This window comes from Myxine glutinosa, chromosome 2 (genome assembly GCF_964187855.1).
Source record: "Myxine glutinosa chromosome 2, kmMyxGlut1.1, whole genome shotgun sequence".
Classification (NCBI taxonomy): domain Eukaryota; kingdom Metazoa; phylum Chordata; class Myxini; order Myxiniformes; family Myxinidae; genus Myxine; species Myxine glutinosa.
Genome location: NC_136262.1, coordinates 89,496,446 through 89,507,779, shown reverse-complemented (window position 1 = coordinate 89,507,779; position 11,334 = coordinate 89,496,446). Strand labels below are relative to the sequence as shown.

The window sequence follows — 11,334 nt, the reverse complement described above, 5'->3', positions numbered from 1 at the left end:
GAATAATCCCATGCGCATGCTGGTCACACTTACTCACCTATGTCTTTATAAGTTCATCAAATACTGACACCACGATTGACATTTGCTGAGGTAAATGTTGATCTGAGGTTAATTAAAAATTTTAAGCATTATACGTATCAAATGATACATTTTATGAAACGGGGAATCCGAATACACTTTGGTGGTTTTAAAATGAGTATTAGAAAAAATAAAAACCTTGAAGACGCTGCTAACAAAATACACCGCTAACACAACCACGAGTTTAAACTATTTACAACAAATATGAAAACTATTTTCACATCACAATGTTAAATATAGAATATATAGAAGATAATGTTTAAAAAAATGAGCCCTATCTTCCAATGGTAAACAATCCTTCAAAAAATTCCTGGATCTGGAATATCCTGAGCTTCACCAAAAACTAATCAATTCTTCCTTATCCCAAGGGCAATCATCCCACCAACTTTCATCCAAATCCGTTCAGAACTTTTCCAGATATCTTGTTCACAAACACATGGACACGATTGAATGCATTACTCCCTCGCGGGAGTAAAGATAGCACGACGGTAACCTTCAAAGGAAGAATCAGTGTTCGGTACATGGAGCCTTAAGTACTAAGTGATGAACCCAATCAGACTCAAGGGAGATGGAAAAATTATCTATAGAAATTTTGCAGGATTGGATGGCCAAAAGGAGACCCGAGATACCATTGTCAAAAATAAATCGTTTTCATTTTACAAGAGCCGAATGTTAAATTGAGCAAGCACGTTTCAGAAGAACGAGATAAAAATTATCAATCCAAGGTAGATCAAAGAAAGGGAAGCCATGGTGTTAATCATGAAGCTGTGGATGCGAGAACACCTGAACAGCTAAAACCCAAAACATGTTAGAAAAATGGTTAACCCATGGCAAGTACATCGAGTTCTCGTAACACAAGGTAATGCCTGACATGAAGCAAGACCTTCAAACTGCTCCAGTGGAAGAAACTGGACACAAGTCTAAACCTCAGATAGTTCAGACAGTCAATGTGGACCCCTCTCAAGCAGGGGCGTCAATGCAGTGCAAGTAGTTGAAGGCTTAATCACGTGAACAAACAAAGCAGTGGAGATTCCCACAAATTGAGAAAAATCTCCATACCTATTCAGCCGTTATTCAAAATACTGTTCACCATGCTCTTGTACAATACAGAGCAGAAACCATTGACCATTGTTCAAGTGTACACAAAGAATTAACTTCGATATTTTTGCAGAGCATGGATGTGGTAGTTTCATGCATCGTGACCTAGCCATGTCACTCAACCAAACTCAAACTGATAAAAACAGGGCAACTACCTGGCCTGCCTTTTCTTGGTGATGCCCACAGACTTTTGAGCGTCGTTTTATACTTTTTAAACACCATTTGAGTTGACTCAGCCTGTCATTCTTTTGAGATGAGCAAAAGGAGTACCAGCTTACTGGAAACAGAAGGCATAGCCATGCTTCTAATAGGCTTACAGAATGCCCCAATAAGTATCTTTTTCACTTCCAAACCACTGCAAGTACACCCAATTCCCTTAATTTATATGCATTCAAATCCCAAAAAGCAGCATTACTGCACTGGCAAGATTGTCGTTTTACTAAAATCTTCACTTGGCATGTCCACAATAACTAGAACCACTACTTACATGTGAAGATGGTAGCTGAGCAGTGTCCACCCAACAGCAACAAGCCTATATTAGATGCCAATGTTCAACTGCAGAGCTGGGCATGAAAAGGGAAGTTTATAAAATAAATGCTTTTTTATTTATTTAATAATTAATTACGAGTTTGTCAACTAATCACCAAATCGTGAAATCTCAAACTGGTGGCATCGATACCAAATATCCACCAACATGTATGGTTTTTCAAACACTGAAAACGCAAATGAATTGTTCTTTTTAATTCGTCAAGACAATCACATTTGGCATCAGCAGTGCACAACATAAATATAATTTCCATTTGCATACAAATTAGCTCCAAAAAGAGAAATTACAACTCTGTACAGTCAGACCTTGGCCAGGGTTTAGTAGCATGGCTTGACAAGTGCTATGAGCTGGATATTTACACTGACTGGCAATAAAGCCAACATGTCCAGGAAATAACCATTTAATTAATTTTAAAAAAGAAAAAAAAAAGTCACTTGTGCAAGTAGTGCAGGACCCTGTTAGGCCAAGCTACAGAGTTCAGTGAAATAAGTTACACCAGTGAAATTATCGAACATTTCAAATGACACGAAAATAAATAAAAATACAATGTAGTCTCATGTTCAAGTAGTTCACAACCAGGGTTGGGTAGTTGACATTCCACAGCCAAAGGGAAAAAGGGCCTTCGTGTCAGACATGGTCAAGCTTGCAGCATCTTCAGTGTTCTTCACCATTCACGACAGCCATCTAAAACCCACACCAAAATGTTAGGAAGTGATCCAACAGGCATAAATAAACTTTTAATAAAGAACATTTCTTACAGCAGGGTACGTGTGGCCAACTGTGGGTGAGCGGTCGATTTCCAGCTCGTCGTCATCATCTGTAGTCTTCCTGTATACAGGATTTTCAAACCGCATAGTTTTGACTTCCTGGAGCCGCCAGTTCCGGAAAATGTAGATCCCAGCAGCACAAGCCAAAACGAGCACTGGGGAGCAGTTTGTTCAGATCAGCCGTGCAATTTCATGGATCACTTGGACAAAAGATTGGCAGAGGCAAAGATGGAACAAAATATACTTACGTAGTGTGACTATAACAGCAGCTGCTACTGCAGAAGTGTTGTTTACATTTCCTTGAAGAGCAGATTCAGCTGAAAGGTAGGAACGGAATGAGTTCTTGGAGTAAATAGCTTGTTTCATGCAATGTTACTCTTGAAGCTTCAACAAGCAGGTGAAAGATAGGCCCAAACTACAATGGGATATATATAAAGGACATCCAAACTAGTTAGAATGGCAATTACCTGGAGAGGTGAGACGTAGACGATGCACATCAGAAAATGTTACAGGTTCGATAGCAGGTGGTGGAAGCTCTATAAATGAAAATTTTTTTAAATTAGAATGCAAACTATAAGCATTACGAAAACTAAAATCGTCAAAACGTCCAGTCTGTCAGAATGGCATGGTGTGGCCAACCAAGCTAATAAAACTTGAACAGCAACCCAAGAACATCCTGTTCTCCCAACTCAAACCGACAAACCTGTGTGGCTAATTGGGTGGAAGGAGATACGTGGCGGCTTGTGTGGTGGTACAGGTACGACTTTCCGCACAGGTGCAAGAGTCGTCTCAACTGTGGGGACAGGTGAAACGTACAGTTATTGGACCAAATAGCCAAGGAATTAAAAGCACGCGTTACACCATTTACACTTCAAGTTGTGCTTTTAAACAGGAAATGGTGAGCAGTATACCTTTCATCGTTGACATCATGCTGGTAGTTTGCCTTGGAACATAAGCAGGTGGAGCAGGTGGTGCAGGGGCAAGCTTGCCTTCAATCAATTCACATGTTGGAATAAAATTTGGGAACACGGCAGTGAACACAGACAATGAAAGGTCTCCATCAAGCAAAGAAAACAGGATTGTGGAATAGCCTTTAATTTTATGCCTGATAATCCATAAAGGTTAAATTTCAGACGTTTATCCCAAGGAAATCAATATTTAACAACTGCAAACTTATGCAAGAAACAGCCATACCTGTGCTTTGGAGCAGAGTTGGCAGAAGGGGCTGAGCAGGGGAGGTAAGAGGCAACTGCACCGAGGGAGTCTTGGTGGCTGGGGTTTGGGTGAGAATTTAACGATGCACACAGATAGACCCAGCAGCACTTCCAAATCAAGATCCAAACATGAACATTTAAACCCTCCCGCCACACCATGCCATGCCCGCGTCCAGTCTGTCAAAGGTCAAGCTATGCTAATTGGGTGAAAGCAGCAAAGACATCATACCCAATGTCCCAAAACCCTGCAAGCTTATTCAAACAGTTGTTTCCTGCCTTACCCATAGTACATGTCCTCCCATCAGCAGCCATAAAAGTATGATCGGGACAGGCACACGAGTACGTAGATTCCAAAGCTCTCCCTAGCTTTGGTGCAGGTAAGCAGAGGTATGAGCACTTGTTCTTCTTGCACCGACTTGAGCCTTTGTGCAGAACAATTAGGGGGGACGGGGGGGCAGAGGGTTCGACAAGCTTGAACAGGCAGAGATGCAAGAATTTAATAAAATAGTCAATCCAAGTGAAAAATGTAGGATAATCAAGTTTGGGCCAAAGTCACAAAACTACAATTTAACAAAATGAACCAAGTACATACCTGGCTTTTGCAGCAGTGGATGGACCACAACGATGTCCTGTGGTCGATTAAGACTGCTGACCAGCACTTTGCGATCCATTGCAGTAAACTTGTTCATGCTGTAAACGGCTTCCCTCTCGCTATCAGTCCAGTACAGCGTGTCCTGCAAGTAGCAAAGCTTTAGCACTCAAATCACTTGGTTTCACCACCACAATTCAAAATGTTGGGGCATCGTTAAACAGAAAGCAAATGTTAATTGTAAAATGAAACCTCAAAGAGAGAGATGGCGAAGGGATGCAAGAGCGCCTTGGATTCGATGATAGTACGCCGGTCTGCCCCTTCAGTGGTCACAGTCGCCACCAATTGGAGTTTTGAATCAACCCAGTAAATTCTTCCAGCTTCCAGATCTTGGGTGGGATGGAGGGGCATGCCTTGGATAATTATCCCACAAATGCATAAAAGCATTGTCAAAACACGATTGGCACCAGAGTTCAAATGAGGAAACGGTCCAATATACCAAGTGCGATCCCATTTGGCCACTCTATGTCAGTTGCAACAAGCGAAGTCCGTGCTGTACCGTCCATTCCAATTCTTTCAATGCGTGCTGGGTTGCCCCAGTCTGACCAATACACCCAGCTGTGGGGAGCAAATAAAATCAAAACAAGTAGACAAAAGACCAAGGCTACAACAAGCTCAATGCAAACCACTCACCCATTTTGAGGGTCTACAGCAACATCCATTGGCTCTTTAATGCCTTTGGTAACAAGTGTCTTGCTATTGCCATCAACGAAAGGTGCTGCCACTGCAAGGATCTTTTCCCAAGAGTCTGTCCAGAAGAGCAGATCATGCTGCCAGTCCCAGGCAAGACCCTCAACTGCTCTAAGACCACCAGGTACTTTTTTACCACTCAACAAAACATTGGCCTTCTCAGCTTTCACTCCTTGTGAGCCGGTATTCATTGACGAGCTGCAATTGCAGGCAAGCAATTAAAGCACAATTTGTAGCTTCAAAGCATTTAAAGTTAAGTCAAGGGGGGGGGGGGGCTAACAAGGCAGACTCAAACTGTTTAAGCATTACGAAGTTAATACATTCATGCAACAAAATTCTTCCCAAACAGCAGTCAATTAAAAATTAAAGGGCCTCACCTCAGGATGCTCTTTATATCAAAATCAAACCAGTAGATCAAAGAGCGGGCTACGTCTGTCGTCAGAGCTACGACTTTATGAGCACCCGTCACAAGCAGGGTGTACTCATTACGACTAGTCACCAAGCGGCGGACGTCATGCTGGGTCGTAAACAGGACAAAAGCTTGCGTACCTGTAATCACAGGTGACAGTGGCAAGATGTTCCACAGTATCGACATTGTACAAAACGGCATTGTGGGAACATTTTGACTTGAAATACCAGCATCATGTCTATATTCCTAGATTCCCACTTAATGTAGGGAGATTGCCAAATAGAAAGCATAGATTTTGGCTTCATGGTGGTGTACACGTCTTGTTACACATATAGTCCAAAAAGACTGCTTTGTCACCTGCTGTATATGCACGATAGTCAGATTTTACTACAGAAAGGCTATACACAACACTACCAACTAAGTCCATCATGCTCAAGGGGAACCCCCGATTTCCATAGTCTATTAGAATTAAAATTTAACTGAGCATGATAAAAATAAATGAACCAAAATAAATATTCAATAATTATTTAATTAAATACAAATAAAATTAAATAAAGGTGAAGATGCATTTAAACCTACCAATAGCTTTGCAAGTTCCAGTCTTGGGGTCAAGCTTGTAACCATCATGGCATTGACACTTGAAGCCCCCTTTCAGGTTAATGCACAACTGACTGCAGGTTCCCAATATCTGACATTCGTCTACATCTGTAAAGAGCATGCACTCAAATATTAAGATTCAGAAGCTTTGACAGCACGACAACCACTCATGTGCATGGATGGACAACATACATTTGTAACCATTTCCAACTGCAAATTAACCCTTTGGCCGTTTGTGTTGACAAGCACAAAGTGCTCGTTAAGTCATATGGCAATGGGACATGGACGAGTCACTACAAAAAAAATTTTTATTTTTTTTTGCAACAATTTTAAATTTATTGTAAACATGACCGAAGTCTTTGGAGGTAATGCTTCAACCCACCTCTGCATGTGTATTCATCTTCCAGTTCAAAGCCTGGTCTACACTCGCAGTGATAACCAATGGGATCATCCACACACAGGCTGGAACAACCTCCATTGCCATGCAAGCATTCATCAACTCCTGAGGGCCCAAAACAGAACAAAATGGCACAAACTGCAGCAATGAAAGATAAACACCATTCCAACGGTTGAAACACGTGGCTCACCGCACTGTCCTGCTGGTTCATCAGACCAATCCCCGCAGTCGTTCTTGCCATTACAGACAGCAGCAGATGCCAAGCAAGCACCATTTGCACACATGAATTTCGTAGTCGTGTCACAAGCAGGTTCTGAGGTAGTAGCACACAATTTATCAAAGAAAAATAAAAAATATAAACCACATTAATGGCAAAATACAGAATTGGACAAGTGTTTAACAAACCTCGAATAGCACATCCAACCTCATCAGCACCATCGTTGCAATTGGCAGTGCCATCACAAGCAAGAGAAAGCGGGACACACTTCCCATCACCGCAGGTAATCTTAGCAGCACCACACACCACGGCAGCTGCACAGAGTTTATTTTGGTCAATGGTGAGCCAACATTGCTCAAGCTAAACGTGGTTCAGGCAAATTTTAGATTAAAGGGCAATCCACATTACTTTTGGAAAGAAAACCAATTTGAGTGAATCAACCACCATGGGAAAAACTCATTTCAAATGCTCAGCAAATGAGGCTTCAACCTCTCAACCTGCAGATAGACAGCAGCATTAATGAGGCCTAGTATTCCATACAATCTGAAACTGGCCTTACTGCAGTTATGTTCATCACTCCCATCATGGCAATCCTCTCTCCCGTCACACCACCAGCCTACGTGGATGCACTCGCCACTTGTGCAGAGCACCTCGCCAGATGGGCACACAGCTTGTGCTTTTGTTGACTTATTGGGGCATAAGAGAGGGCTCTCATCAGAGCCATCCTGTTGAAAAGGAAAACAAAGTGAATATGGAGAACAAGCACAAATAAACAAATATGAACATTTACACAGCCTAAAGCTCACCAGACAATCAGGCTCTCCGTCACAGCGCCATGATACAGGGATACACTGGCCAGAGTCACATGCAACTTTGGGAGCAGTGCACGTTGTCGGTGGGCAACCATTCTCATCAGATCCATCAGCACAGTCAGCCTGACCATTGCAGAGAAAATGGCGTGCCAAGCACTGTCCGTCGCTGCACATTATCTCATCCGGTGAGCAAGTTGGTTTTACTGTAAAGGGAGAAGCCAATCAGCTTACTGAATAGAATTTCCCCATCAGCTTATTAGCCTCAACCAATGTACAGCATCTTTACCACAATCAATTTCATCGGCTCCATTGCGGCAATCTTCCTCCCCATCACACATCCAAGCCTTCGGTATGCACTGAATTGTAACCGCACCACCACATGTAAAGTCCATAGGTGAGCAGCTCTTTTTGCCTGAAACAAAATGCACTTTATGGCAACAAAATACATATAGGTGTTTTGTAAAAAAAGTGTATTAAAACTAGAACGTCACTCAGACTAAAACGCCTCCACTTGTATTACATTCTACTAAGTTTGATTTAAATCTACAGAATTTTTTTTTTTTTTTTTTTTTTTAACCTGACATGACCCACCACCAAAATGTAATCACTCCATAATATATATATATATACTGTACCAACTTTGGACAACATCCGATCACTGGTTCACAAGTTATCACGGCAACAGGCTTTTTCCCTAACATGAGCTGACACTTTTGACCTCATGAAACAAAATCTATTCAGTTAATCTTTACCTCATTATACATATCACCAAGTTTGACTTGGGTCCCTTCAGGCAGTCAAGTTATCATGGCAACGAAAACCCATCAGACGGACAATCCGAAAACAATGCCTCTGGTGACTGGAGGCATAAAACAAAAACAGTGGACACCACGCACAACTCCACGACGTGAACACTAGGTTTTGTATCCCACCGATAGGTTGGCTCTCGATTCAGACCTGAACCAAAATCTAATTGGCTTGTTCTTGGCACCTAACCAAGTAATCCACCTGTTTAATCCAAATCCATCCAAAGACTAAACGACAAAATGAATGATCGTTTTTTTAAAGGCCATTTCCCCCGCTAGAGCAGGCATGCTGGGTTGCCCCAGTCCACAATGGGAAATGGCAGCCAAGTTAGCCTTGCGGGCCCCATGATAATCATTGTTCCCTGTTTGAGGCAATGTTTTTATGGCCGGATGCCCTTCCTGACGCCAACCCTTGGTCACCTCTTATGATGCACAGGGATACGGTGCACCTATTCTAAACCGGGGTACACACCGTGATCATTCATCCCAGCAAGCTGGTACTCAATTTGCCGACCTCGGAAGGACAAGCTGAGTCAACCCCCCTGGCGTTAATTCAGCGATCGACCGGGATTCGAACCCAGGATCCTAGGATCCCAAGCCGGCACCCTAACTGCTAAGCCAACACCAGGCATGAAAGACTAAAAGACAGATGGGTGAAAACAACCTTAGGTGGAGGAGATAACAGTGCAGCAGTGTTTGGATCTGTCGAGTGGAGGATCTGCTGTCGCCAACATGTGACCAGATCCTCAGGTCTGATTGGTGTACAGTTGAGGGGGAATACCCCAGGCGGACAAAAAAAAAAAAAAAAAAAAAAGTTCGACGGCATTTCCCTACGGGCTACATCATTTAAAAATAAAAGTTAAGCCCAATAAGCTATTTAAATAAAAACAACAAGTATAGCCATCCCACCCACAGTTTGATATACAGTAATGTCTATTCTTAATGCAAAAAAAGAGGCAAACTCCATACAATATTGCAACAGTACTTGTACGTACTACAGATTGCTGGAGCTTCATCGGATCGGTCAGGGCAGTCTATGTCTCCATCACAAACCCAGCGTTGAGGCAAGCATTCACCGCCACCACAAGTAAACTGACGAGGCTTGCACGCTTTGGGAGCTGCGGAATCCACCACCAAAGCAGCAATCAAAAGTGGGTTCCATCAAACCACAACACAAATTGGCTTCAGCGACGCTCAACTTACGGCAATCTTCTTCATCACTTCCATCACTGCAGTCATCTTGGCCATCACAACGCCAGATTGCAGTCATGCACTGCCCACTCCGGCATTTGAAATGAGTCTTCTCATCACAGGAAAAAGCTACAGAAGATCACAAAGTTAATGTTTCAGCCTTTAACCTCAAACCGAAATATATGACAAGTATGCAACGCCACCAAAAACATTCTGCAAGATTAGATTCCGATAGAAAAATCAAGTTTAGTCTAAAATATGCAAAATAAAAATGCAAACAATAAGTAAGCTTGTGGCGTATAAGCAAACTTTGGCACGCTTAAAACTATTTGCAAAAGGTTTTCACGCCTGTAATGTTGCATCACTTGTAAGATGCAATTATACATTGTGAAAAATCGTCCTATGAAAAAAGTTAATAAAAACCCATCTTTAACTCATCTTCCCCAAATCCATCCTAACTTTTGCAAAATGAAAATGGCACGTCAAAGTGGAATGTTACAGAAGGGGCACTGCATCAGATGCAAAAATCTATGTTACCCATGTTAAATATCACAATTCCATAGTTCCAAAATGCAAGCAAGGTAGTCCAGCCAAATTCCGTAGAGCTCAGCCATACAATAGAGCGGAGTACCGAGCCGTTGATATGGCACAGCCCTAACCAAATGGTCTTGATCTGCATATTTTTTTTTTAATGCAAAAGCTGCTAGTGCTACAAAGTGAAGTTAATACAATTGGATTTCGGAAAAAGGCGTTTTAATTTTTTTTTTTTTTTTAAAGTTTTTTTTTTTTAAACTATATATGTATGTATATATATATATATATATATATATATATATATATATATTTTCTAATTAAACAAAATAAATCACTGGAAAAATTTGATGGAACGTAAAACATTAAAGGACACATCAATTAGTACTACTACTAGTAGTGTTCACCTCTCCAATATTAGGAGGAACAAATGATATTTTAAATACCTGAAAGTTTTGTATTTTACAACCTTAGTGCAGCGCAGGCTCAACCTGAAAAGGTCTAGTAGAGCAAGATTATTACTCAGATGAGCAACAAATCAACTGTGTGTGTATATATATATATGTGTGTGTGCGCGCCATGAACTCAAGGTCATGAACAACTCGCACAACAACAACAACAACAACCAGTGTCGCCTCCACGTGGGTTTGGGACGAAACCAGCACACCGGCACAGCACGCCACGAGCACCTGGAATGAAGCAACTCACCTTGATCCACAACGAACAGTAGCACCAGGTAGAGCGCAAGGGTGCAAAATCCGAACCCCATTGTTCGGCGAAATATCCTTGCGCTGGAAGGAGAACGAAAGGAGCCGAGCACCAATAGGACGCCGGTGAAGATATTCGGAAAACCAAAACCCCCACAACAAACAGACCAACAGCGAGACCGTAAACCCTGCAAACACCGCGCACGCCGAGACCAATATTGCGCTGAACCAACGATACCGCACTAGTCGCGAGCCGCGCTATTTGGTATCGCCCGCTGCTCCTGATTGGTCAAGGGACGCAGAGGGCGTTGTGTGGGCGGAGTTACTCTGACAGGCTGCGGATCAGAACGAGCTATGATTGGTCAAAGCGGTGGAGGTGTGGCCATAACCTCTGTCGTATGGTAATGAGGAAAGGCGATGCGTTTGAATTGGTTGAAACGTGGAGGCGCGACGTCGGAACGCGCCTCATGGGATTCACATGCGGCACACACATGTCTCTTTAATCACTCGAATCACTTAATAAGTCGGATTATCGTTTTTGCTCGACGTTCAAAAGCTAAAAGCACAGTTTACGACATTTTGACGGTAATTCATTCAGGGTGCTCGCTTCCGTTTGGCCTCGGC

At 42.3% G+C, this 11,334-nt stretch overlaps 2 protein-coding genes across 3 annotated transcripts in view; both read right to left on the bottom strand.

Moving 5' to 3' along the window:
* MAD2L2 (mitotic arrest deficient 2 like 2) overlaps positions 1-11,334 on the bottom strand; it is a 136,795-nt gene that overhangs the window by 117,718 nt on the left and 7,743 nt on the right. The gene's annotated exons all lie outside the window — the stretch shown is intronic.
* On the bottom strand, positions 1,903-10,981 carry LOC137421598 (low-density lipoprotein receptor). Of its 2 annotated transcripts, XM_068107810.2 has the most exons (23): positions 10,712-10,981; positions 9,485-9,601; positions 9,277-9,399; positions 7,762-7,887; positions 7,470-7,678; positions 7,223-7,388; positions 6,852-6,977; positions 6,637-6,759; positions 6,432-6,551; positions 6,032-6,157; positions 5,421-5,592; positions 4,987-5,241; positions 4,793-4,911; positions 4,546-4,682; positions 4,297-4,438; positions 3,986-4,126; positions 3,685-3,762; positions 3,402-3,479; positions 3,194-3,283; positions 2,958-3,026; positions 2,739-2,807; positions 2,482-2,645; positions 1,903-2,407 (listed from the first exon to the last, which is right to left on the bottom strand). In XM_068107810.2, the coding sequence occupies exons 1-23, from the start codon at positions 10,770-10,772 to the stop codon at positions 2,378-2,380; spliced, it is 2,841 nt and encodes a 946-aa protein (XP_067963911.2). In that variant the 5' UTR covers positions 10,773-10,981; the 3' UTR covers positions 1,903-2,377. The 2 variants fall into 2 exon arrangements, with proteins under 2 accessions (XP_067963911.2, XP_067963912.2); XM_068107811.2 differs by lacking the exons at positions 3,194-3,283; positions 3,402-3,479; positions 3,685-3,762 and having other exon boundaries at positions 10,712-10,980.